The sequence below is a fragment of the Poecilia reticulata genome, linkage group LG9, assembly GCF_000633615.1.
Source record: "Poecilia reticulata strain Guanapo linkage group LG9, Guppy_female_1.0+MT, whole genome shotgun sequence".
NCBI classification, from domain to species: Eukaryota; Metazoa; Chordata; class Actinopteri; order Cyprinodontiformes; family Poeciliidae; genus Poecilia; species Poecilia reticulata.
Window position 1 is genome coordinate 22,822,267 of NC_024339.1, and position 26,050 is coordinate 22,848,316.

The 26,050-nt window shown below is 40.7% G+C and overlaps 3 protein-coding genes across 5 annotated transcripts in view; 1 reads left to right on the plus strand and 2 right to left on the minus strand.

Annotated features, from left to right (window-relative positions):
- Positions 1–1,065, minus strand: part of acacb (acetyl-CoA carboxylase beta) — a 28,200-nt gene extending 27,135 nt beyond the window's left edge. For both annotated transcript variants that reach the window (XM_008418724.2, XM_008418723.2), the window contains exon 1: positions 958–1,065. The gene's annotated coding sequence lies outside the window, so the exon portion shown is untranslated. The remainder of the gene's footprint in view (positions 1–957) is intronic.
- A 325-nt stretch (positions 1,066–1,390) lies between these two features.
- On the plus strand, positions 1,391–17,799 carry pole (polymerase (DNA directed), epsilon). The gene is made up of 48 exons (XM_008418728.2): positions 1,391–1,654; positions 1,763–1,898; positions 1,981–2,061; positions 2,196–2,240; positions 2,317–2,409; positions 2,491–2,645; positions 2,720–2,864; positions 2,948–3,028; positions 3,123–3,230; positions 3,306–3,416; positions 3,922–4,007; positions 4,146–4,265; positions 4,350–4,482; positions 4,578–4,691; positions 4,787–4,999; positions 5,077–5,184; positions 5,270–5,398; positions 5,487–5,589; positions 6,114–6,260; positions 6,340–6,485; positions 6,574–6,722; positions 6,807–6,899; positions 7,085–7,387; positions 7,471–7,666; positions 7,741–7,955; positions 8,304–8,406; positions 8,505–8,585; positions 8,674–8,796; positions 8,908–9,117; positions 9,232–9,444; positions 9,614–9,760; positions 9,845–9,985; positions 10,109–10,262; positions 10,503–10,609; positions 10,811–10,987; positions 11,748–11,971; positions 12,061–12,281; positions 12,377–12,581; positions 12,656–12,829; positions 13,493–13,618; positions 14,109–14,241; positions 14,919–15,120; positions 15,209–15,340; positions 15,421–15,614; positions 16,305–16,505; positions 16,598–16,723; positions 17,037–17,126; positions 17,216–17,799. Exons 1-48 carry the CDS (start codon positions 1,587–1,589, stop codon positions 17,336–17,338), a joined length of 6,885 nt encoding a protein of 2,294 aa, XP_008416950.1. The 5' UTR covers positions 1,391–1,586; the 3' UTR covers positions 17,339–17,799.
- Positions 17,800–19,905: 2,106 nt separating this feature from the next.
- On the minus strand, positions 19,906–25,918 carry p2rx2 (purinergic receptor P2X, ligand-gated ion channel, 2). 2 transcript variants are annotated; one of them, XM_008418730.2, is made up of 12 exons: positions 25,549–25,918; positions 24,968–25,103; positions 24,807–24,878; positions 24,641–24,716; positions 24,461–24,557; positions 23,330–23,410; positions 23,078–23,228; positions 22,427–22,557; positions 22,234–22,324; positions 22,077–22,142; positions 21,710–21,787; positions 19,906–21,385 (listed from the first exon to the last, which is right to left on the minus strand). In XM_008418730.2, the coding sequence occupies exons 1-12, from the start codon at positions 25,713–25,715 to the stop codon at positions 21,287–21,289; spliced, it is 1,245 nt and encodes a 414-aa protein (XP_008416952.1). In that variant the 5' UTR covers positions 25,716–25,918; the 3' UTR covers positions 19,906–21,286. The 2 variants fall into 2 exon arrangements, with proteins under 2 accessions (XP_008416952.1, XP_008416951.1); XM_008418729.2 differs by having other exon boundaries at positions 19,909–21,385; positions 21,698–21,787; positions 25,549–25,915.
- Positions 25,919–26,050: the final 132 nt, after the last annotated feature.

Here is a 26,050-nt window from a genome sequence, read left to right on the forward strand (position 1 = left end):
TTTATCAGTGGGGGTATGTGTCTCTGAATGGCAGCAGGATCTGAAAGGAGACGTTTCCCAACCATGCGGGTCCAGTAAACAGGCTGCTCTAGACAGCTGACATGGGAGCTAAGTGTGGCTGCTCAAAGTGGGCCAAAGGTCAACTCTGAGAGGAGAACGGAGATCACACAAACTGTGGTTACCATGACTTGGATGGTCTAAGTTAAAACATAAATAAATGTATTTTAAATGAATTACAGCAATTTAAAAAAAAAAAACTGTGAAGATTGTTGCGAGGGTAAACAAGAAGGTGTTAGCCCTCTCTGTTAATATCGGCATCACATGAGTGTTTCTTTAAACACGTTTAATTTCTAAGTGACAATGAAAGTCTTAACGAAGCGAAACAGCGGCTAGTTCCTGTACATTTTGTTAGCCAACATTGAAATTAAGTGATGTTACCGTTCAATTAAACAGAGGTTAGCTCCATGCTGACCTCAACAGACAGTAATACAACATATCAGACAGCTGTGTCTTGTCGTCTGCGGGCTGATTTATGTTTATATCCACAATCTGACTCGTACTTTGTCGAATTATGAGCTTAAAAATAAACACCACAAATGCCTATTTTTCAACGTGATAACAGTGCTAACATTAAAGGTGAAATGGTATGGTTACAAAGTGATCAGTCATAGATAGCAGTACATTTTGATCATTTACTTTCACTGCAACAAAAAAATAAGCAATTCTGCTAGCTGCTAGTTTCGCGAAATATTACGGTAAGTAACTGATTTGAAACTCATAGTTTATAAGTATAACTTTATAAAACTTTGACACGTTTTTATTGTTTTTTTTTTTTTTTACCGAAAAGAAATAATTTTTGTTTAACTGGGTGGGGAGAAATAAGGGGCCTCTCAGCGAAACCCGCTAGCCACACGTTTATCGTTTCCCAAGCCAGATGCAGACGTGAATGTCACCTACCAACAGTCACCGGCGTGTCCTCCTCTGTCCGCCCGGGTCAGCTCCTCCTTCTCCCGACAGGGATAGTAAAGCAGTCCCGTGGAGAGAAGCCTCAAGCTCCCCCCGGAAGCTTAGTCCTACAAAGATTGTTTATATATACAACACGTCTCACTGTTAAAGTGTTCAGTCTGACCATCAGATGCTACAGGAGCGTACTCCTAAGAATCTGGTTGATATTCATGACCTGATTTGCCATCCTATTTTTATACACTTGTTATGCTCTACCAAATTATGACGTCGGAACACTAATATTAAAGACAGTAAATCTACTTTATTCTATTATATACTACAGCATTTTTGTAATAAATAAACTTTAATCACACCGGCGCATAGAATTTGTTCAACGTGAATCATCTTCTTTAAATACAGGATCTTTGTTGTTTCTCCTCCGCTCTCGCGGCAACTGCACTAACGCGCCAAAAGAAGAAAACCTAAATGGTGTCACAACAGCGTTAACAGAGGAAGAAAGAAAGCCAACGTTTAAAACTACTGCATATATTTTCCAATGTGACAAACGTTGTTTAAACCTCGGGATTTAGGGTTTAGCTGATTACTTGCCTTGTTTACTGCCAGAGACAAAACGTCATAAGATGGTTTTGCAGAACAGCGGACGATACAAATCGGACAGGGGCCAAAGTGGAGCAAACCAAGAAAACCAGTAAGTTTTCCCTCAAGTTGTCTGCCATAAATATAGCGAACTAACACTAGTGAAGTTGGTGTCTCAAAAAAAAAACCTGACATTAAAATTGTTGCGTGTTTGAATCAGGGATGATGGATCCTCCATGTCGGCGCTCAAGCGGCTGGAGCGCAGCCAGTTCACCGACGACATGGACGCCCGCTTCGGCTTCGACAGGATGAAGGAGCCCGGGGAGAAAACGGGCTGGCTGATCAACATGCACCCTGTGAGTCCACACACTTCCTTAAGTGGATCAGATTGATCTCCATACGAGACACTGAACAGGTGATACTCGTGTGTTTTTATAGACGGAGATCCTGGATGAAGACAAAAGGATGATCAGTGCCGTGGACTATTATTTTATCCAGGAGGACGGGAGCAGATTTAAGGTGTGTGCTCATTAAAAAAAAAAACATCATCTAGTAATATTTGGCTAAAGTTTCACACAACTCAGCTTATCTATATTTTGTCAGGTTGAACAGCTAAGAGTTTTGATTGCCGTGTGTTTATTTCTGCTCTGCAGGTGGCTCTTCCCTTCAAGCCTTACTTCTACATAGCTACTAAAAAGGTAGGTTTGTCAGTAATCTTGGTGTTTAGTCTCATAACCCTGCATATTAAGAACACTAAGAGTATCTTATTTCCAGAACTGTGAGAGAGAGGTCATCTCATATTTGTCCAAGAAGTTCCAAGGAAAAGTGGCGAAACTTGAAATTCTCCCAAAGGAGGACTTGGACCTGGTGAGAGCTTCTGTTTTATCTTTGTAGCATTCAGACAATAGAAAGAATGAAAATTTAACTCGGAAGGCTTGCTCTCCCCAGCCGAACCATCTAGTTGGACTGAAGAGAAGCTACATCAAGCTGTCATTCAACACCGTGGATGATCTAGTCAAAGTCAAGCGTGAGATTTCTCCAGCCGTGCGCAAGAACAGAGAGAGGGAGCAGTCCAACGACGCCTACACATCAATGTTGTCGAGGTAACAAAAATCCATTATGCAAGTCCTGAGGGCTTCATGTTGATGCCTTGCTGATGGCGTCGTGTGTCTCAAAGTGCTCTGTCAGGAGGCAGCGTGATCTCAGCCGAAGAGGACGGGACGTTTAAGAGTATCGCCGATCAGCTGGACAACATCGTGGACATGAGAGAGTACGATGTCCCTTATCACGTCCGAGTGTCCATCGACCTCAAGATCCATGTGGTGGGGATACATTTCTCTCATGTCTGTGTCTTAAAGGTTTAGTCACTGTTTACTCTAATTGGTACCGGTTCTGCTTTACTCAGGCTCACTGGTACAACGTCCGATACCGAGGCAGCGCCTTCCCTCCAGAGATTGTGCGACGAGACGATCTGGTGGAGCGCCCGGTGTGTAGATGTTATTTATGTTGGACAACGTTGATAGCCGTATATGCTGCCAGAACATTTACCTTACGCTCTGCTCGTGTTTTTATGCTTTTAGGACCCAGTTGTTTTGGCTTTCGACATCGAAACCACCAAACTTCCTCTGAAATTCCCAGACGCAGAGACGGATCAGATTATGATGATCTCCTATATGATCGACGGACAGGTTGGTGCAATTCTTCGCTTTGGCTTTTCCTGTTGTTTGTGTTGTTTCTGACAGCTCTAATTTATTTCCTTCAAGGGCTTTCTAATCACGAATAGAGAGATTGTCTCCGAGAACATCGAGGATTTTGAGTTCACCCCCAAGCCAGAATATGACGGACCTTTCACAGTTTTTAACGAGGATGACGAGGTTGGTGAATTTTAGTTGTAAAAATAAACATTGTTTTTTTTATTATTATTATTATTATTATTATTATTTATTATTTATGGTTTAGGTTGTGTGTGGTTTTTATTTCTGTCTTATTCATTGTTTTTAGTAGCTGTGTTCTATTTTGGATATTTAAAGTATCTTCCAGTATTGAATTAAATTTTATTAGTTTTTGAGTGGGCAAACTTGCACTATCACGCTATTATCAATAACAATAGTTGAAAATGATATTGTCTTTTTGAAAATGATTTCAAAAAGACAATATTATCGCTTATCGCAATAAGTTCTGGGGCAATCTCATGTTGAGATCAAATTGCGCTGTTTGCTGCACTGGGTTTTATTTGGGTGTATCAGAGTTTAGGGGGTTAAATAGAAATGTTTGTCACACTTGTTAGATTTCACACACAGCATTGTTTTGGTTTACTAAAACAAGCATGTATTTTCAACAATAGATGTGTAGTAACTTGCTAAATGACTCTGGTTGCAGGCTGCTCTCATCCAGAGGTGGTTCGATCACGTTCAAGAAACAAAGCCGAACATCTTTGTAACCTATAACGGAGACTTTTTTGACTGGTGAGCCGGGTTATGCTTACATCTAAACTCCACCAGACTGAAGCGAGGATTTGCATTACACTTAAATTTTATGGTTAATTTTAAGAAACATGCAAAACCATCAGAACCATCAGCTTGTTTTTTTTTTCTTCTCTGTAGGCCTTTTGTTGAGACTCGTGCGGCGCTCCATGGACTGAGCATGCACAAGGAAATCGGTTTCCAGAAGGACAACCAGGGAGAGTATAAATCCAGCCAGGCCATCCACATGGACTGCCTCAGGTGGGAACTATCCAGACACTCATAAAACATTAAAGTTGAGGGACGGGTTTGTCATGTTTCCGTTCTGCTTCTTTTCTGCATCAGGTGGGTAAAAAGGGACAGCTACTTGCCTGTAGGAAGTCACAACCTGAAGGCAGCAGCCAAGGCTAAACTGGGCTACGATCCGGTGGAGCTGGACCCAGAGGAGATGTGCCGAATGGCAACTGAGGAACCACAGGTACGGAAACAGATTGGGTTACTTAAATTGCTTTTTGAAAAGGCATTTGGATGTTCTGATTTTTTATTTAAATGTTTTTTGTATCTCTATATAAGACATTAGCAACCTACTCTGTGTCAGACGCTGTGGCCACATATTACCTCTACATGAAATATGTTCACCCCTTCATCTTCGCCCTGTGCACCATCATCCCCATGGAGCCTGATGAGGTTTGTCTCCTCGTTTCCTGTTGTGATAATAACAATAATAATACAGCTTTTAATGAGTATCTGTTTCTTACAAAGCCTGTTTTTCCTGTGAACAGGTGCTGCGTAAGGGTTCAGGCACCCTGTGCGAAGCCTTGCTCATGGTGCAGGCGTTCCATGCCAACATCGTCTTCCCCAACAAGCAGGAGCAGATCTTTAACAAGCTGACGGACGACGGCCACGTCCTGGACTCTGAGACTTACGTGGGCGGCCATGTGGAGGCGCTGGAGTCTGGAGTTTTCCGCAGCGACATCCCCTGTCGCTTCAAGATGGTGAGTCTGGGCCCTCTTTTCTCTCTGCAGCGGTTCTTTGCATGAAGACGTGACGGTCCGGTTTGATGTGTCCACAGAACCCAGCTGCCTTCGACTTTCTGCTTCAAAGAGTCGAGAGGACAATGCGTCACGCCGTCGAAGAGGAAGAAAAGATTCCTCTGGAGCAGGTTACCAACTTTAATGAGGTATGTGATTTCATTTTTTTCTCTAATTTTTATTGTGTAAATCATCACTTTCATCTTTATCTCATAAACTGTGATGCCTTTATAGGTTTGTGGTGAAATCAAAAAGAAGCTAACTTCTTTGAAGGATGTCCCAAACAGGATCGAATGCCCCCTCATCTACCATCTGGACGTCGGGGCCATGTACCCCAATATCATTCTCACAAACCGTCTGCAGGTAGACATTTAAAAAGCTTTAAAAAGATAGTATTTACTGTAGAAACGGGTGAGATTTAGTGTCTTATGTATATTTTTTTTCCTTCTAGCCATCAGCTATGGTTGATGAGGCCACATGTGCCGCCTGTGACTTTAACAAACCCGGAGCCACCTGCCAGAGGAGGATGGCTTGGCAGTGGAGAGGAGAAATCAGTAAGTCAGCCACACGTTGTCTCTTTACAATCACAAACCTCAATGTACTTTGTTGGCCTTTTATTTAACAGGCCAACACAAAGCTGAACCTTGAAATTCAAAGGTTGTTGAAGCATAGCTTTGAAAATGAAGTTCAAATAAATCTGTATACATGCACCTCTATTCAACGTACCTTAGTCAACGCCTCGTTAAGCTTCCCATTGCTGCGGTTACAGCTGACCATCATTTGTAGTGTTTTATACATCAACAGACTAACTTTTTTGCCAGTTTTATAGATTTTTAAGACGATGCCAATTACGTCTGTGATGGTGGGGAAGTGAAGTCACCATCCTTAACATATTTTTCTTTTTTAGTTTAAGAATGTTTGCCAGGCTCTTGTATTTCCTGATTGTTCTGAAAACATGAGAAAATTGCCTTAGGAGTGCTTAAAAAGTGATTTAATTCGACATCGTAAAAGCTGTAAGATCCCTTGAATTTTAAAAAAGGTTCATTTACTTATAAAAACAACCTGCATCTCTTGTCAGTGCCTGCAAGCCGCAGTGAGTTTCACCGCATCCAGCAGCAGCTGGAGTCGGAGAAGTTCCCACCTCTGTTCCCCAACGGCGCCCCTCGGGCGTTCCACACTCTGAACCGGGAGGAGCAGGCAAAACACGAGAAGAAACGGCTGGCAGGTAGGGCCTGCTGGGGGCTCACTTGAGGTAGACTTTGGTTTTAAGAAGCATTAATACCTGATATCTGCTCTTGTATCAGACTACTGCAAGAAGGCCTACAAGAAGACTCACGTCACGCGGCTTGAGGAGCGAGTTACCACCATCTGTCAGAGAGAAAACTCCTTCTACGTCGACACAGTCAGAGCTTTCAGGGATCGCCGTTATGAATTCAAAGGACTTCACAAAGTGTGTTCTGTATTTTTAAATAATAAAATAAATCAAGGTTGTTAATTAGTATTGTTTTACTAAAACTTGTCTTTTTGTTTCGCTACAGGTTTGGAAGAAGAAGCTGTCAACAGCTCAGGACAATGGAGATGCTGCTGAGGTGAAGCGCTGCAAAAACATGGAGATCCTGTACGAGTCTCTGCAGCTGGCCCACAAATGCATCCTTAACTCTTTCTACGGCTACGTCATGAGAAAAGGGTAGGCAAGCAGTGAAACATCCACTTCTGCTGCAGTGAACCGTGATTTTGCTGCTGCAGGCCTGATGCTGTCTCTCTGTCTCAGGGCGCGCTGGTACTCCATGGAGATGGCTGGCATCGTGTGCTTCACCGGAGCTAACATCATAACTCAGGCCAGAGAACTTATCGAACAAATAGGGTGAGTGATTTGTGTAAAACGTATGTATTTTTGATTGGCCGTGTATATAGTCACTACAAATATAATTTTTTTTTGGCACTTTTATTCTGTGATATGAGAACTCCATTATGTTGTTTAAAGAATTACTTGGGTTTGTCAGAAAGTAGCTCATTGTCGCTGTTTTTCTCATTTTGTGTGCAACCCAGGAGGCCTCTGGAGCTGGACACTGACGGGATCTGGTGTGTCCTCCCCAACACCTTCCCTGAGAACTTTGTGGTAAAAACCAGCAATGATAAAAAACCCAAAGTGACCATCTCTTACCCGGGGGCAATGCTCAACATCCTGGTGAAGGAGGGATTCACCAACGATCAGTACCACGAGCTGGTCGACCCCGCCTCGCTAACTTACAACACCCGGTCAGAGAACAGCATCTTCTTCGAGGTGGACGGGCCGTATCTGGCGATGATTCTGCCCGCCTCCAAAGAGGAAGGGAAGAAGCTGAAGAAGAGGTAAGCTCGGTGTAATTTTGGGGGTTATTTCCTTCCTTGAAATTGAATTTGCTTTGTTAAAGGCTCCCCCGCTTCTTGCTTAGGTATGCCGTGTTTAACGAGGACGGCTCGTTGGCTGAGCTCAAAGGCTTCGAAGTGAAGAGGAGAGGAGAGCTTCAGCTCATTAAGATTTTTCAGTCCTCTGTGTTTGAGGCGTTCCTCAAAGGCACCACTTTGGACGAGGTCTACGCGTCGGTGGCCAAGGTGGCCGACTACTGGCTGGATGTGCTTTACAGCAAGGTGGACGCATGCAGTCAAGCGTCTTGGATCAGGGTAGATCGGGATCGCGCTGACGTCACCGTTTCTCTCTGCAGGCCGCCAACATGCCGGATGCGGAGCTGTTCGACCTGATCTCGGAAAACCGCTCGATGTCCAAGAAGCTGGAGGAATACGGCGAGCAGAAGTCCACGTCCATCAGCACGGCCAAGAGGCTGGCCGAGTTCCTGGGAGATCAGATGGTGAAAGATGCTGGTCTGAGCTGTCGCTACGTCATCTCCCGGAAACCAGAGGGTTCCCCGGTCACAGAAAGGTGGGGCAGGAACGCAGCCGCTTTGTTCGTGACACCATGCAGAAGAAACATCATCATGAAATACTTCTGTACACCTAAGAGTGTCTGGATACAGTATAAATGTAGTTTATAGTGGCTAGAATATGGAGAAGCACACCTTTATCAGGATTGACTTGCAAAAGTTTTCATAACCCTTAGTCATACTGTTGTAAGATTTTGAATATTTTGCTCCGTCACTAAATATGTTTTTGCTCACAAAAAGTGAAAAGCTGTTTTCTTAAAACTCTCTGTGAATGACAGCCTGTTCTCCCATAAGTGAAAGATCTGAGCTCAACTCTATTAAACACCTTCTCCACATTTCCCCTTCAGGGCCATTCCTCTCGCCATCTTCCAGGCTGAGCCCAGCGTGAAGAAACATTTCCTCCGGAAGTGGCTGAAGATGCCCAGCCTGCATGACTTAGACATCCGCTCTGTGAGTCCCACAATCATTTTTCATTAAAAGCCTAAAATCTCCCTCAGTTTCCTGAGTTCTGCTCGTTGACATTTAATATCTTATGCACTCATTTCCAGATCCTCGATTGGAGCTATTACATCGAGAGGTTGGGCAGTGCAATCCAAAAAATTATCACCATCCCTGCAGCGCTGCAGCAAGTAAGTCATTTTTCTGAAACGAACAACTCGTTAAATATGTCTTAAATTTCTCCAGAGATCAATTTTAATGACCTCTGTTAATTACAAGGTGAAGAATCCAGTTCCCAGAGTGAGGCATCCTGACTGGCTCCACAAGAAACTCCTGGAGAAAAACGACATCTATAAGCAGAAGAAAATCAGTGAACTGTTCACCAGTGAGGGCAAGAGACAGGTAGCTTCAGAAAGATGCTTCTGAAACTTTAAACACAAACAGCTTCATCTGCGTAAATATTTTGTGCGCACGTTTCTTCACAAGTAATGTTTTTTTCCACCTCTCTCACAGATTGCCCATCAGCCCCTGGAGGCTGACCAAGCTGCAGACATGGAGGACTTTGGGGCGGCGCCTCGACCCCTGCAGCCCGCCATCCTCATCAGCACCAAGAGGAAGCGGGCTTCTCAAGGAGGGGACAGCCAGGTGGAGTCCCAGGATGTGGAGCTCACGCAGTCCTGGAGGGAAATCCTGGGACCTCCACCTCCAATGGGAAAATCGCGGGTAGGACGCCTAGAATTTATCTCCTGTTCATTTTAAACGGAACGGCGTTCATTTTTTCCCAATTTCGTCTAATCTGCGTCTGCTTTTTGCTTCTTGTTTTATTAACAACCCCAGGAGGAGCGACTGGTGTGGCTGCGCTATCACAAGAAAAAGTGGGAGCTGCAGCTGAGGCAAAGGAAGGAGAAGAAGAAGAGGAGGAAGCTGCTGGACGGAGAACCGCAACCGGTCGGAGGAGGAGTCATTAGAGGTGGCCCCAGCAACGGGCTGGGAAGCTTCCTGCGGCGGACAGCGCGCAGCATCCTGGACATGCCGTGGCAGATTGTGCAGGTGGAGAAAAATCATCTTTTCTTAGTCTCACATTTGCTCTTTGTCACGTTTGGTGATGTCACGTTGCAAATAAATAAATTAAAAGTTTACAGCTTTATGCCTGTTAATCCCTTGCAAAGAACAGTAATTTCAGTGACATTATTACTAAATGTGAGACGATGTACGTCAGATTGCAGAGACAAACCACCCTGGTCTGTATAAGCTGTGGGCTGTGATTGGAAATGATCTTCACTGCATGAAGCTCAACATCCCGCGCGTCTTCTACGTCAACCAGAAAGTCCCAAAACAAGACGAAGGAGGAGTTGCGTACAGGAAGGTTCGCATTATCCCGTTTAAAAAAAAAAAAAAAAAAAACAAGTCGCAAAGTGAAGGTCAGTTAGAAAATCATCTGCATCTTTAGGTGAACCGCATGTTGCCTCGCTCCAACATTGTGTACTACCTGTATGAGTACTCAGTGCCAGAGGACATGTATCAGAACCACATCAATGAGATAAACGCTGACCTCTCCGCACCGGACATTGAAGGAGTCTACGAAACACAGGTTCCGTGTTCATTAAATTCTCTTCACACTTTAAAGTCTACTTCCTCATGAACTGCAAATTCATGCTGATTTTTCTGTGAAACCAGAACGTAACACAGATTCTGCTCCTCATCGTTGTGTCAGGTCCCCCTGCTGTTCCGTGCGCTGGTGCAACTGGGATGTGTGTGCATGGTAAACAAGCACATTGTGAGGGATCTGGCCGGCAGGGAGACCGACTCCTTCGATCTGGACCATCTGGAGATGAGATCTCTGGCCCAGTTCAGCTACCTGGAACCTGGTAGGTTCTGTTTGAAGATGCCACCAAACGTTAAAAGTGGTGTTTGGTGAAGGGGGTCGTGTGAGTTTTTAGATGTTAGTAACCCCTGGATCACTAATAGGATTTTGCAGGATATCTTTTTTTTATTATTCTGCCTGTACATTTATTTATCTGACTTATATGACAGGTTGTATAATCTTGTTTTATTTGTAATCTGATTGCCACTTTTGTTCATCACTGTTGTGTTTGCGTTGCTCTCAGGAAGCGTTCGCCACATGTACCTGTACCATCACAGCCAAGGTCAGAAGGCTCTGTTTGGCCTCTTCATCCCCTCTCAGCGCAAAGCCAGCGTCTTCATCCTGGACACGGTAAGAACAACAGGATTCTTCTATTTTTCACACAGATCTGAAAGTTTCTCAAGCAGCCACATCAGCTACAGGTTGATGTTTTGTTTTTTTTTTTACCTCAGTTATTATTTTAACTTTTACTTCCACTGCTAACACTCTCATGCGTCGCTCTTGGTTACGTTTAGTAAAGTCTTAGGTTTTGTTGCAAATTTGCGATTCCAGGTCAGAAGCAACCAGATGCCCAACCTGAGTAACGTCTACACCGCCGAGCGCACCGCCCTCCTGGAGAAGACGTCAGAGGAGCTTCTGCCTCCAGAAAAACACACCTTCGAGGTTCGAGCTGAAAATGACATCAAGGCCATCTCCCGAGCTCTGCAGCGCATACTGCTGAACTACAAGGTAAAATGCACTAATAGTACATTAATAAAACTGTTTGTTTTAATAAATAGGCTCGGTGCTGAAATCAAAAACCTTCTAGCTTTCTCAAATATAAGAATTTCACAAGTTCAAATTCTGTCTTCAAGTGTTTAAAAAGTCACCCTGGTCACCCAACTTTGCAAAAGTTTTGCAAAGAAAGTCTTAACAACACAACTGTTTACGTCTATTTTTTTAATAAGAAAAATCTAAAAAAAACTCATACCAGAGGTGGTGACTCGAACTTGAGTCACAACAAGAAAAAAGTTATACAGATGTGAGACTTAAGTCTTGTTGAAAATCTTTACTTCAAGCTGACATGTAATCTACAGGCTGCAATGTGGACAAAAACAATCACTGTTTGTTTCTGTATTTACTGGTTTTTCAACGTTACAGTGTAGTTTATAAGATGGTATCTGTTTCGGTACAAATTTAAAGATCAAATAAAGTAACTTGCTTTCACAAAACACTGTTTTCCTTAAGAGTTGCAGAAATTCATGGATTGATTTGAAACAGTTTCCCAATATTATCTCATGACTTACTTTTGATGAGAAATTGTTTCAGAGACTTTACCTTGGACTTCCACATGGAAAAAATTGCATTTCTGACTAGTACTTCAGCAACTCTGAATCTGTTTTCTTTGCCAGAACATTTCATCCATCCCAATCAGAAGCTGAAACTTTTAGCTGTTCATTAATATGTTCAGGTTAGGGGACTTACAGGTTTCTTTGTGTGGTTTTTCCAGGATGAGCGACGGGGACCCACCCTCATTGCTGTGCAGTCTAACTGGGAGCTGCAGCGGCTGGCAGCAGGGATGCCTGTGCTCGAGGAGTTCCCAGTGGTTCCAGTTCACGTTGTGGACGAGATCAACTACAATGTGCTGGACTGGCAGCGGCACGGAGCCCGACGCATGATCCGCCATTACCTCAACCTGGACAGCTGCCTGTCGCAGGCTTTTGACATGGCCAGGTGTTAATAACTAGAAGCTTTTTCACCATTTATTGTAAATTACTCTTGCACAATTTGTAGATGATGAAATAACGGCTCCTGGTTTTTAGATATTACCACCTTCCTGTGGGGAACCTGCCTCAGGATGTGTCCATCTTCGGCTCAGACCTGTTCCTGGCGAGACACCTGCGGAAACACAACCACCTGTTGTGGCTTTCTCCCACAGCGAGACCAGACCTCGGAGGAAAAGAGGCCGACGACAGTCGTTTGGTCATGGAAAATGACGAGAAGGGCTCAGTGGAGATAAACGCTCAGGGATGTTACTCCACAGGTACACAAACACCCACGCTTTCACAGGAATGGACGGGAACGCTTTCACGCCTTTCATTTCTGCTAGTTTGCCATCTGCTCGCTTCTTTCCACCAGCGTGCGTGGAGCTGGACCTGCAGAGCCTGGCGGTGAACACAATCCTCCAGTCGCAGCACGTCAACGACATGGAGGGCGGAGCCAGTCTGGGCGTCAGCTTTGATGTGATCCAGCAGGCCTCGCTGGAGGACATGATGTCAGGAAACCAGGGCGCCAGCGCTCTCGCTAGCTACGACGAGACGGCGCTCTGCTCCAACACCTTCAGGTGCGTAAACGAGTTAGGGGGGCAAAACTTTTGAGTCGTTTTCCCTCACTGTGGTCTTCGTGTTTTCTGTGCAGGATCTTAAAGAGCATGGTGGTCGGGTGGGTGAGGGAGATCACACAGTACCACAACGTGTACGCAGACAACCAGGTGATGCACTTCTACCGCTGGCTGCGCTCTCCGAGTTCTCTGCTCTACGACCCGGCGCTGCATCGCACCCTGCACAACATGATGAAGAAGGTGTTTCTGCAGTAAGTCTCACAGCAGTTTTGCCACCTAACGAGACATTAATCTGGTCTCAAATTACAAAAACAAATCCCAGACATATGTCTATTTTACTTAAAATATTATGATCATAATAATAATAATGATCAAAAACCAGGCTTTACAGTTCAAAAGATGTCTAAAATATTTGCTCGACCTTATTTATGTGTACTTTCATGTTATTTTAGCAACTAATATAGTTCCACATGTTGTCATTCATATTCTATGTTAATTTAATCCTTGTTGGTTTGGTGCATCATGCAAATGGCAGAGGTTTCTAGTCCATCATTGGACAACAATGTCCAATGATGAACTACGCACCAAGGCAGCTAACTATGCACACACTCATTCATATGAGGGCAATTAAGAGAAGCCAATAAAGTTAAAATATATGTTTTTGGAAAACGAGAAAAAACCAACAGGCCCCTTCGTAAACGTCACACAGAAGAGCCTCAGCAGGAATTTAATAACTGTCCCTGCCAGCCTGCATTAGTACAACTACCTGTGAAATACTGCATGTACATGTAGGCAGGGAATCTAAAGAAAAAACATGTTAAACATAATAAAGATATGCCATCATAAACATGTTATTTGGGTTCTTCTGCCCTTTTGTGTGCTTTTAATCTTCATCCTTGTCTTTCTCCCGTCAGGCTGGTTGCAGAGTTCAAACGTCTGGGATCGACTGTGGTGTACGGGAACTTCAACAGGATCATCTTGTGCACAAAGAAACGAAGGATAGACGACGCTATCGCCTATGTGGAATATATCACCAACAGGTCAGACATTCACATTTAATGGTTTTTTACAGTATTTAAAATTCTAGGTAAAAACAGCCCCTTGCAAATGTGTTTCTATCCACTGAACAGGCTTTAGTCAGTCTGTGTGGATAGCAGCTCATGACTAAAGCGTGGTTTGACTGGAACCATTTCATTGTAGCTCTGTGCATCTATTATTGTCATTATGTTTATCCTTTTCAGTCTTTAAGGAGCTGTTTTTGCAGAAATACTCTTGCTTGGCTAAGCTAAACAAGAGCACTATCTCAGTGGAGTAAACGATTGTTTGATACACTTTTAGACGTATAAATTGCACACTGAGCGATGATGGAGAGAAGAACTCTCCTTTATCTGGAAGGAGCCTCTTAATACTCAGTTGTAATATTTTCTCAATAACTAAAAGTGCAAAAACTTATTTAAAGGTTGTATATTTTTGTTTCTTAATCTCTGTCTTTAAGTGATGGAAATCTTGGTCAATCTGCTTCTCTTCTAGCATACATTCGAGAGAAATCTTCCACTCTCTGTCCATCTCCTTCTCACGTTGTTGGGAGTTCCTGTTGTGGATGGACCCGTCTAACTACGGCGGTGTGAAAGGAAAACTGCCTTCCAGCGTCTTGTACGGAGAGGTGAGATGTTCATGTAACTTTGTTTTATCTTAATTCAGACCTTATCACGCTTTCAAGAAACCTTTTATGAAATTAATTTCTCATCCTATTAACCAGGAAAGGAGGATTAATGAGTTTGATTCTTTTTTTTCTTTCCGTAGCCATTCCTGTTCAGTACTCGGGAGCCTTCCAAGTATCTTAAACATCACATGTCCAAATACCTCAAATGAAAAAAATGTCAAACACTAAATGAATATATAAGCCACTCTAAGTATAAATTCATGGACTTATTCATTTAAAAAGGGCAAACTCATGTCCTTCTTTTGTTGTGTTAAAGACTAAAACGGCAAAAATAAAAAATGGTGAAGGAGTAAGACCAAGACCCAAAGTTAGCTCTCCAGTATCAATGTTTAGTTGATCTTCATGTGTAGAAAATACTGTGCCCCATAAAATAGTTTCATTTTAAAAACTATCCTAGCTAACTATGAGTCTTCTTTCCGTAACAACTTCCACTTTCCGTAACAACTTCCACAACGAAGAGTGTTGCTGTCTGGTCACTGATCGGAAGAAGATTTGAGTTTTGAGTTTGGCCACTATTTTTTTTACAACAGAAAATGTTTTGCACTCCTTAAGCTTAAAGGTCATGACCTTTGACATGATTAACAATGATGTGGTGTTTTTTTATTTTTGTTTTTTAGGAAGGAGCCAAACAGAAGAAAAGAAAACAAGGAGAGGAAGATGAAGAGGGCAGCGAAGATGAAGATGAGGATAATGCTGAGGAAGATGATGGCGATGCAGAGACCGACGAGGTTGAAGAGCTGATTGAGAGCAACTGGAATGTCATGCATTATCTCCCCCAAACAGCCTCCTGTCAGAAATACTTCCTCACGATTGTGTCTGGTAAAACGAAAACAAACATCTACGCATATAAGTGTGTTCCCTCTTGAACTTTGAATCTATTTAAGCAATTCCCCCTTTTCCATCCCAGCCTACATAGCTGCAGTTTACCACAGCATGAAAGAGGAGCTGAGACGTAATGCTCCTGGAGCAACGCCAGTCAAGAGGCGCGCAGGCAGCCAGGCTTCCCAGCAGGCAGTCGGGGACTTGAGTGCGCTTCCTGGTAAGAGTCCGTTCAGGAGGCAGCTTCAGTTACTAAAGACTCGATTAATTTCTCAAGATGCCTCATTTCCTTTCCTTCAGGAATGATCTCCTTCTCCCAGGAGTATGTGGCCAGCGAGCTGACGCAGAACATTTTCACCATCACCCAGAAGATCCAGAAAAAGGTGACCGGGACCAGGAGTGTAACCCAGACCTCAGAGATGTTTCCTGTCCTGCCCGGCTCCCATCTGACGCTCAACAATCCGGCGCTGGAGTTCGTCAAATATGTCTGTCAGGTGGGCTGAGTACCACGATGTCTGCAGTGCAGACATTTCTTTGAAAACTTCTCTCACGGGATTCCAAAGGACTGGAAACGTGACACTTAATAGGATTTTTTTTTTTTGTCCCATTTTATTTTTCATGGTCTAAGACATAAGAATTGTGCACTTCTTAAAAATGAGATTTTTTTTTACATTTTATTTTATTTAGATAGTGTCCTTTTGTCTTTGTGTGCCAAACTAAAACTCTTATTTTAGTGTTTTAGTTTTTTGTGGAGATTTTACAAATGTTAAATAAAACTAAGGTCAGTTTCACATGGTAGTTTATTCTCAAGGCCATTTTTTAATTTTTGCTGTAGTTCCTGCAAACACTCACTTTTTTTTAAATAAACGAAATAAGTGTCAATGATTACAATCTGATTATCAAGTCCAGATTTTATAGTGTTTCAATTATTAAAATGACCTGAATGAGTTTAGATGCCAGAAAAGCAGTAGAATACCCTTTTGAAATACTTCCCTACCTATATTATACTAAAATATCCAGAATGATTTGAAAACTAACATAAAAAAAAATGAAAAATTAAGCCTAAAAACTGACATTTTCAAATAGAAAATCTGAGGGAGCTTTGCTCTCATTTATTACTGAATAATGAGAAATACACCGACAACACATTTATTGACCTTCTTCTCTGCCTTTTACATCTTCAGGTCCTTTCACTTGATGCCAACATCGTGAATCAGGTGAACAAACTGAAGAGAGACCTCCTGCGTCTCGTGGATGTCGGAGAGTTTTCGGAGGAGGCCCAGTTTCGTGACCCCTGCAACTCCTACATACTGCCAGAAGTCATCTGTCACCACTGCAACTTCTGTCGGGACCTCGACCTCTGCAAGGACCCGACTGTGGCACAGGTATGTAGTGCCTGCCGCACTGGTAAATTACAGATTTGTAACATTTGCAGCTGGGGAGGCTAAAATCTGGAAGGACTTTGTTATGGTCTTAGGATGGGTCAGTCTTACCTCAATGGTTCTGCTCAAATTGCCAAATGCAATATGAAACTGAGTCTATTGAGACGGCCCTGGTGGATGCTCTGCAGAAGAAACTTATGAGCTACACTCTGCAGGATCTGGTGAGTAAAACGTGCAAAATCAAGCAGCCTCGGCTCAACTCCGGTTAGACTTTTTTTCTTTTTATATATACATATATATAAAACTCTAGTTTTTATGTTATATCAGGAGCCCCATTAGTAGATGTTTTTCTTGTTTTTTATGATTATATTTTTGGTAATCAATTTGAATAAAAGGTTACCCTGGGGACAGATATAATATCTGTCTGTCTAATCAAAGTACTCATGCTCCCCAAACTGTTGAGCCAGTAAAGCGTCTGCGTGTTTGACTCATTTCTCACTTGAATCCTTTTGACAACATAAATGTGATTTTTAGGTCTGCACCAAATGCAAAGGGGTAAAAGAAGCCAACATGCCCATTTACTGCGCATGTGCCGGAAACTTTGACCTCACCTTCTCAGCCAAGGTTTCAGATCTCAGACATGTTTAACAATTTGAACCAGTTCTGAATTGCACAATGAGCCCTATTGATGCTGATCTTTTTCCTTTTTAAAGAGCTTCTCCGAGCAGACGGCAGTGTTTCGGAACATAGCCTCCCACTACAACATGAGATTCCTGGAGGAGACCATCGACTGGCTGCTTGAGATGAGCCCTCAGATCAGCCAGAGCAGGCACTGAAACGGGACGCAGAGCGACGATTCCTTCCTCAGTTCAACACTGAGAGCTGAAACCAGTGCAGCTCAGCAGCTGTCAAATCAGGTTTTGTGATTATTGATCCCATAATCAATAATCATAAGGACTATTTGCTAGCAAGGAGAAGCAGGTGGAGTGTAAATATGGTTAAATTCTTGTCCATTTCTCAGTTGAATTTATATATTTGTATGAATCTCAGATAGTCAAAAAATAAATAAATAATACTTGAATGTTTGAATTTTCTGTAGCCTTTCTCTGCTTTTTACTTTTCCAAGAATGAAGAGCGTGTAATCTTTCCAAGCACCATCTGCTGTGTTAACTTTTGTATTTTCACTGTTACTTTTCTTTTTTGCTTTATGCTTATTTTAAGACTTCTACACTCTAACCGCTCAAAACCAAAAATAAAATTGTGTGTGTGGATTTAAACACACACCAGCACTTTCAAATTCTCTGTTAATATTTATTTGTTGGTCTTTTAACAAATTTATTTTAAAAGTATCAACATATCAGAACCAAAATATAGTGAAAGATTAGTGTTTTAAATTGTATCCTTTAAAGGATCATCATGTCTGCTTTTGGTTCATTCACATCAAACTTTGAGTGTGTATGTTTGGGAGAAAAACAAAAAGCTTAAAACTAAAAGTGACATTTCTGTGTGTTTTTATCAGAAGTTGCTCTGTGAAATAAAATGAACGCTGACTTTTGAGGAAATGTTTAATAGAGGATAAATAATACAGGTGTCTGAAAAGAGCGTTGAACACAACAACGTGTCTCGGCTTCTAAGTTTTTTGTGCCTCAGAACAGGGATGCTGTGAAATTGTGTTCAATCCAAAATGAATCACAGATAATTGATCTAAAAGGTTTTGTGGTTTAAAACCAAAAATACAGGCATGTTTGAACTGAAAGAATCTTGTCCATTAAGCAGGATAGTTTATCTCGGGCCAGAAAAAATAATCCAATAAAGCTACTGAAGTAAAACAATATTTTCATTTTAGAAATTTACCCCCTCAAAACGATTGTCTCCGCTTAAACTAATTTACGCCTGCATGAGTTCTTGATACTGTGATTCTCAATTCTGTTGTTAATAAGGTGATTCGTGTTTCTGTGCAGAGTATAAGTAGAATACAGAGATTTTGGGAGAATGTGATTTGGTTTGATGAAACGAAAAATAAATATTTCACCACAAATACTAAAGGTATTTGAGACATTTTTCAAAGTGTATTGCCAAAACAAAATGCAGAATGCTGATGAACTCCTACTAAAGTATCAAGGTCAAAATTTAATCACAGGGTACAAAATTTTACCAGGTGGTGCATTCAAGGTTTTTTTTTTTCTGATTTTGCTTCTTTTTCTGTGGTATTGTACACGATGAATACTTGAATATATGTAGAGGAAGTTATTAAAAATCCCATTGGAGAGGGCATATTGTTTTATGATATTTACCAAAACAGAAGCGCATCGGACTCTTCCTCCATAAAGCTCTACCCTGAAGATGCAGGCTGATACCAAAAATATTTCCAGGTTTATTCATTACTACCTTGGCAATTTGTTTTCACCCTGGAATATGCAGTGGGAATGGAACGATTCTGAAACTAATCTGCTCCCCGAAAAAGGTTAATGCACCTTTTGATGCTAAATGAGCAAAAACGAGAGATTTGAAATTGAAAATCTGTGGGGAATGTAGTCTTAATTCTGCAATAAAATAAGATAATCTAAATCACAATCATTTCTTTTATCTATTCACTGGAGGGAACAACATGTGGTTATTGATATGCTGTCAGTGTGGATCACGATGATTTTAACCCACACACTTAGATTTAACAGCTGAGTCACTTTGTCTGCTGATGGCTGTCTCCCATTCACATAATCACATTGAAGATGATAAGCTGAGTCAAAATTAGATTGTTTCCTCAGAGGATCTTCTTGACACCTGCACTAGTAAAATGAGGCATAAGGAAGCTCATCTGAGTCGTTTCGTTGGATTTTGATTCTTTGCTCCAATGTATGTCGAACCTATACCCAGTTTGAGATGAAATTAACTTTAAAATGTCTTACATTTTACATTACAACTACATAGTTTTCGAACCAACATGTGGTCACTGTTATTACATTGTTCATGGCGGATATTGATCTGGAAGCCCTAGGTTCTCGAGTCTTGTTTCACCGCTGACATTTGTTCTGCTCTTCCGAGTGCAGATGGATTCAGTTTCCAACAATCTAGTTAGAGAAATCGTTTTGTGGGAAATGCAGACTTAATTTGATTATCGGTTTCGGCTGTCTTCACGTGGCTCCTCGCACTTTCCTTTAGTATTTTGTTATCCAGCACCGTTTTCAACTCTGTACCATTTTTCATTCGGGGTAAAAGACGACATAAAGTGAAGTACATAAAGTAAGAAATCAGATTTTTAAAGAACAGATGTGTTTAATCATGTATGCTTATGTCTGAACAATGAGTTTTGAAAATATTTATTAATCATTGGACTGAATGATTGAGATACATGGGAACAGTTTCCATTGTTTGCAAATTGTTTCCAGTCTAATTCTCTACTTTGAAAGTATCAGTATTCTAAGAAAAAAATCTCTACAGGTGAGTTTGCTTGTTTGCTGAAGGCAAAGGAGGGCAGGTTTCATTCAGGTGGCAAACAGGAGAAAGTTCAATAAGTATTGAATTGATCTGTGCACACGCCATGTTGCTGAAGCAATTTTACTGAGAACCACACTGGGGGTCTCAAAGAAGTATAAGATCATCAGGATGTGCTCCTCTTCTTAATACTTCCAAAAGTTTTCATACAGTTAAACCTTTGCGAATTTGTCATGTTACTATCATAAAACTGAATGTACTTTATTCAGATGTAAAATGAAAGACCAACACTGGTTTTTGCGGCTAAACTTGAAGTGGAAGGAAAATGATACACGGTTTTCGATCTTTTTCTTTAAAAAAAAAATCTGATAGGGATGTATGTTATGCTGGTCCCTTTAAACTAAGATTTGTAAATAAAATCTACTGGTCCAAGAGGAGACTTTATTGTCCAAATGTGTGTATAATTTAATCTCAGTGTTAATCCAGCTGTTCCGTGAAGGCCTCAGAGGTTTATTAGAGAACAAACAGCATCATGAAGACCAAGGCACACAGAGGCCAGGTTAGAAATGAAGTTACAGAACAGTTTAAAGCAGCTAGAAAACTTTATTCCAACCTGTGCGCTTATCATGGAGCACTGTTCAATCAATCTAAAACATGATAACCGTCCAAAGTTTACCACCAGCCAGGTAGCAGATACAGCAAACAGATGGAAGAATGACCAGTACTGAACGTTTTGTATGACATGCAAAGTGCTGAGTGGTGTTGAGACAAACTCCTGAACATGCCGTCCTCACTGCTGAAACATTAGCAATGACAACATCATTTTGTACAGGTGATTTTCTTCAGCAGGGACAGAGGAGCTGGTCTAAGTTGAAGGGGCAATGGATGGAGCTAGATACAGTGCAGTTATAAACGAAGCTTTAATGACCTAGACATTGTGGCAGAGTTCCCCCTTCTAGCAGAACAACCATAAACATACAACGTACCAAAATGTAAGTCTCTAGAGATGTGCAAACCTGGTAGAGTGACCAAGTATGGACTCAAAATGTGCAAATGCATGCCGCGCTTTCTAAATTTGCCTATGCATAAAACAGAAATCATGTGTCATTGTATCCACTTCACACTTGTCGAATAGTCTGTGCTGGTCTATCTATGAAAACCTACTAAAATATATAAGAGTTTGTGGTTGCAATGTCACAAAGGGACCAAAAGTTTTAGTGAGTATGAATACTTTCGCATTAGTGTTTTGCTATTCTATCTGTGAGCTGCTGTAGACACTTTAGCCACCAAACTAGGATGCTGTTGTTGCCGTGATTAGGTTGAAGGAAGAGAGTTTAAGAAAATCTGATCCATCAGAGAGGAACGCCGTCCGACAGGTCTGAATGGTTTGAGCCGTAGCTGCTGATGAAGCTGAACTCGGTGCGAATGGTGTCTGTGGGTTCCTTGGTCACCTGCAAAGAACCACCAGATGCCGCCGACATCACTCAGACGTATTTGGAAAATATTAATCTGCACTTCAGTTAAGCTTTAAAAGAACCATATTGCAGGTTGTCATAAATACTTCTGAGGCTGAACTGGGTTTATTGGGAGAGCAAAGAAAAATGAATGAGGGTAAACACAGAAAATAAAATATCCTACAAAAATAAGTATCCAAGTACATATTTAAAATTGATTTATTGAAATATTAAGAATTCGTTGCAGCTTATTTTTTAGCTCATTTTGTGAAATATTAAGACTGTTTAGTACATAAAAATAATACTTACCTTTTTACTCACTTCATCAAACTTTCTCTCGCTGTAGACTTCATTTTTGTCAATAAATGTCAGCATGATCCAGTCACAGATAATACTGCACTGTAGAGAAACGAAAGAAAATGATGAAAACATAAATAACATAGTGGTAGCAGTTGCAATTTACATTTTCATGATAATTTCCAACACAAGAAATATTCACAAATATTCAAACAAAATTCACTTAAAGGAATCAAAAGTCTGACTTAATTAAATGTAAAATAAAGTAATATAAATACAACTTACATATATTAAAATAAATTTTAGAAAATGTATTAACCCAGTTTTAGTAAAAAATATATATTTTTAAATGTGTTATGTAAATGAAATCTTGGTTTTTGACTGCACTTACAATCCCAACAGAGGTCAAAGCTGTCACTGTGCTGATGATGGTTGGAATGACACTAAATTTTCCAGCCTGTGCAGAAGTTTTGTAAGCAGTAATAAAATGGTTATGATCACAGCAAGAAGGGAAAAAATGGTAATATTTAAAGAAACGCCTGCTGTACCTGTCCATGGACTATGATGTCTAGACGGATGCCGTAAGCCTTGATGAGGGTCCGAGACTCCACACCGTTCTTATCATAATATTTGGCAAACCTGGGTAACAAAACATGTCCTTAAAAATAATTAAACTTATTCTTTGGTAAAGTTAAGATTATAACCATGAACTTGGTCAGTGAATGCAGAGTTTTTGCAGACCTGTAGTAGTAACCGGAGTCGGCCAGATCCTTTCGAAGGTCAAGTCGGCGAAATGTGTAAGTAGGTTTACAGTGTGAAGGATCCAGATCGAGATTACAATCCCAGTTGATGAAAACGCCAATCACTCCCCCCTGACAGCAAAGAGAATGATTTTGTTACACTACAAGAAAGAGACGCCTTACTTCACTTTGTTTGCTGTTCTCACCTTTTTAGCTTCCAAAAGAAACATGGACAAAAGTGGAAGATTTATCAAGTAAGAAAAAGAAAGAAACTGAAAAGATAAAATGCAACTTTGTAAAAACCTACTGGAAGAAAACTTTAAATAAAGCGGCTAAAATCAGTGTGGAACATGTCAATGTTTTAGTCAGTAAGTATATCTTCAAGATTTCTTCTGACATTAAAGTTACACCAGATGTTTGTTGCACACCAAGTAATCGACATGTACAAAGAAACCAATGCAAATTAGTCCAGAAATAAAGTTATGAGTAAAAGTGACTAATTACTCTTGGATACTTTTATGAAATACTCTGTGAAAAAGTCTTTTTTTTATTACCATTTTTATGAATTGATCTAAAGACGTAAGCATTTAATAAATGACAAAGAACCTTCATAATGTCAGCCACTAATTCTGAAGTGCAATCTCATACTCACAGTCCTGCATAGTTCAGTGAAATTCTCCCTTGCTTGATTGGCGATGTAACCCAGGCGAAAGTTTGGGCAGTAAGGCGCATTCTCCTCATGATAATGACACCTCTTGAGGTATTTTTTTGTTTTCATCCCTGTAGGGCTTTCTACATTTACCCTGCAAGCAAAGAACATGTTTACAATAAGCAACTGTGGCACAAATGACCAGAGGTTTTAAGTTCAGGGTTTTAAAAAAAAATCAGTTTGAAGACTCTTTACCTCAACACTTTAAATTTGGGGAAGTGAATGGAGTTCCTGATGAACACTGTGAAATTGATGGCCTGCACTAAAGGCGGTTCCCTGTTGAATAACACAGAACAATTCTCCATTTAGGGAATTTGTTTTTGAGGGTAATTTTTTGTCTTCCTTGCAGTGTTTACCCTATTTTACTCTATCAAAAGCTGTTAGATTTTATTAAAGCATTTTCCGTCTTGTTTGATCACCTGTATAAACCTGACTATCACATGAGATTTGCTACATAGTCTTTCAAAGTAGTTGCACTCTTTGATGTTTTTCTCATTTTGTTACAGAACATTCACATAAAGTGGATGTTCACTTGTGACAATAAGTGACAAAGTCGCTGTCAAGTGAGAGCGATTTCTGGCATGTCGACCAAAAGGATGAATTCTGGTCTCATCTGACCCGACCACCTTCTTTTGTATATTTGTTGTGTTTTCTAAGTGGCTTGGAGAAAGTTGAAGACGGGACTATGAGTTTCTTTCAACAATGGGTTGTCGAGAACGCCTCGACAATTGGACCCTTATGAAGATAAGGGTCCAATTCATGAATTGAATAAACATTTCAACAGATTCTCCCTCCTGAGCTGGACTCTTCCTCCACAGTTACCTCTTGCCTCCTGACTGGATCTCTAATTATTGCTCTCCATTCACAGTCAATCAATTCCAGTGTTCTTCTTCAGTTTTTGTTGACACTGCGTTGTGAGATGTTTAAAGGTTGGCTACATTGTTTTGTTAAGTAATCCTGCTTTCTCCACATCTTTACCCCTGACCTGTCTGCTGTGTCCCTTGGTCTAATGTTCTCTAACAAATCTCCAAGCCCTCATTTTTTGATATAAACTCAGATTAAATCACAAGCAGGCTGTGTCTATTTACTAATGAATTGATTTCTGAAATAACAAAACACTGAACTGGATATAATTTTGAGTAAATCAAGCTGTAAGTTAATCAACATTTCACATCTTTACTTCTAAAAAAAACTTACATTTTTCTTTTTCTTACATGTGAATGCTATATGTTTATTGTCTTGTTCTACAACAACAACAACAAAAATTCCTGCAAAACATATAGAACTGTGTACCTAACCATGCAGATTACAGGTCCAATGCCTTACCGTACTACAGCGTACTCTTCAATAGGACACCAGGCCTTGATCTCACAAGTTTTGAAAGGGTGGTTGTGATACTGAATACATCTGCCCGTCCTAATGCCTGTGTTTAAATTACAACAAATGATGGGGCAAATATGAAGCAACCAAGATGATGACAGATATAGTGAGAAGTCACAACATTACCATGGCTATCAAAGTTTGGCAAGCCTGGAAGACAGTCAGAGTCTGTCGTACAGTTGGCGTTGTCAACACTGAAATGCTGCAGAGAAAGAAAAGAAAGCAAAGCAGGATAAAAGTGCAGCTGTAACCATTTGATACAGGCATATTTTCTTTCTTTCTTTCCTCTCACCTCAGGGCAGGTACCTTGCCTCTGATCATAAGTGAATTCTCTTCTCAGTGTTGCGCTGATTACGTCAACTCCCTATGAAGAAAAGTTAAAAATGTCTAATACAGTAATCTGATCAATAAAGTAGTTATTATTTTTTGACAGAATCAAAGGACATGATGCACCTCTGGGGGATGAGCATACTCCACATTGTCCAGGACATCTTCGCCATGCTCTGCTTTTCCCTTAATAAGAGTGTAAACAGAGCTCTCTGGGTGGGTCTCGCTCTGCTGGTACGCTTTTTGACTTATAAAAACATACCTTCATGGATGACAGAACAGACGGAGACAATAAATCATCTCCTGTGATGTAAAATTTTATTAAGGGTGTCAGGTTTCTCAAGATCTGTTTATCCCCACCAAACTAAAGCCAAGAAAAAAAGATGATGCCCTTAGAACTAAGACTACAAAGAAATAATTTGCTCTCTGAGACTTTATGGATTTTTGTATTGAAAAACTTGTTTAATTTTCTGAAAGGTTTTGTTCACACTGGTAATTATTTGTTTTATATATTTAATTAAATTAAAACATATTGTCTGCTTCAAATATAGGCGATTAGCGGGAACACTTTCAAAGTTTATGATATTTTATCGCACTTTACTCTGTATTTAATCCTTTCAAGAATACTTATAGAGCTAAACCAGAAAATCCTTTGTTTGAAATGTTACTTCTTATAAGGAAAATAAATAAACTTGCTTACAACTTACCAGATGAAATAGGTTATCACTAGAAACTGAACAGCTCGGTAAATCACTCCAAGAGGTCTGTTCTTAATCACCATCATCTTAGGAGTCTCATAGTCCCAGAAACCATTAAAATACTCCTTTAGAAAGTCCCGGATCCCCATGACAACTGTATATAATCCTTCACTCATTTTAAGAGATGATCTTCTGGCTGGTTTTTGGATGATGTTCCTCCACCCCTCTACATTATTTATTTTTCGCTCTATCTGATGCTGCTATGTATCTGCTTGCATTTTCCTCAAGCGTGTGAGGCATCAGTGAGTCGGGGAGTGGGAAAAGGGGTGGGACTGAATTTTTTGATGTTAGAAATTGTAATGTTTTCTCATTTATGATCCCTGCATAAGCTCTTGTGCTACAAATTACAAATAAGATCAAACAAAAAAATAACCTTCATGGATGACAGAACAGACGGAGACAATAATAAAACTTTATTATTATTATTATTATTATTATTATTATTATTATT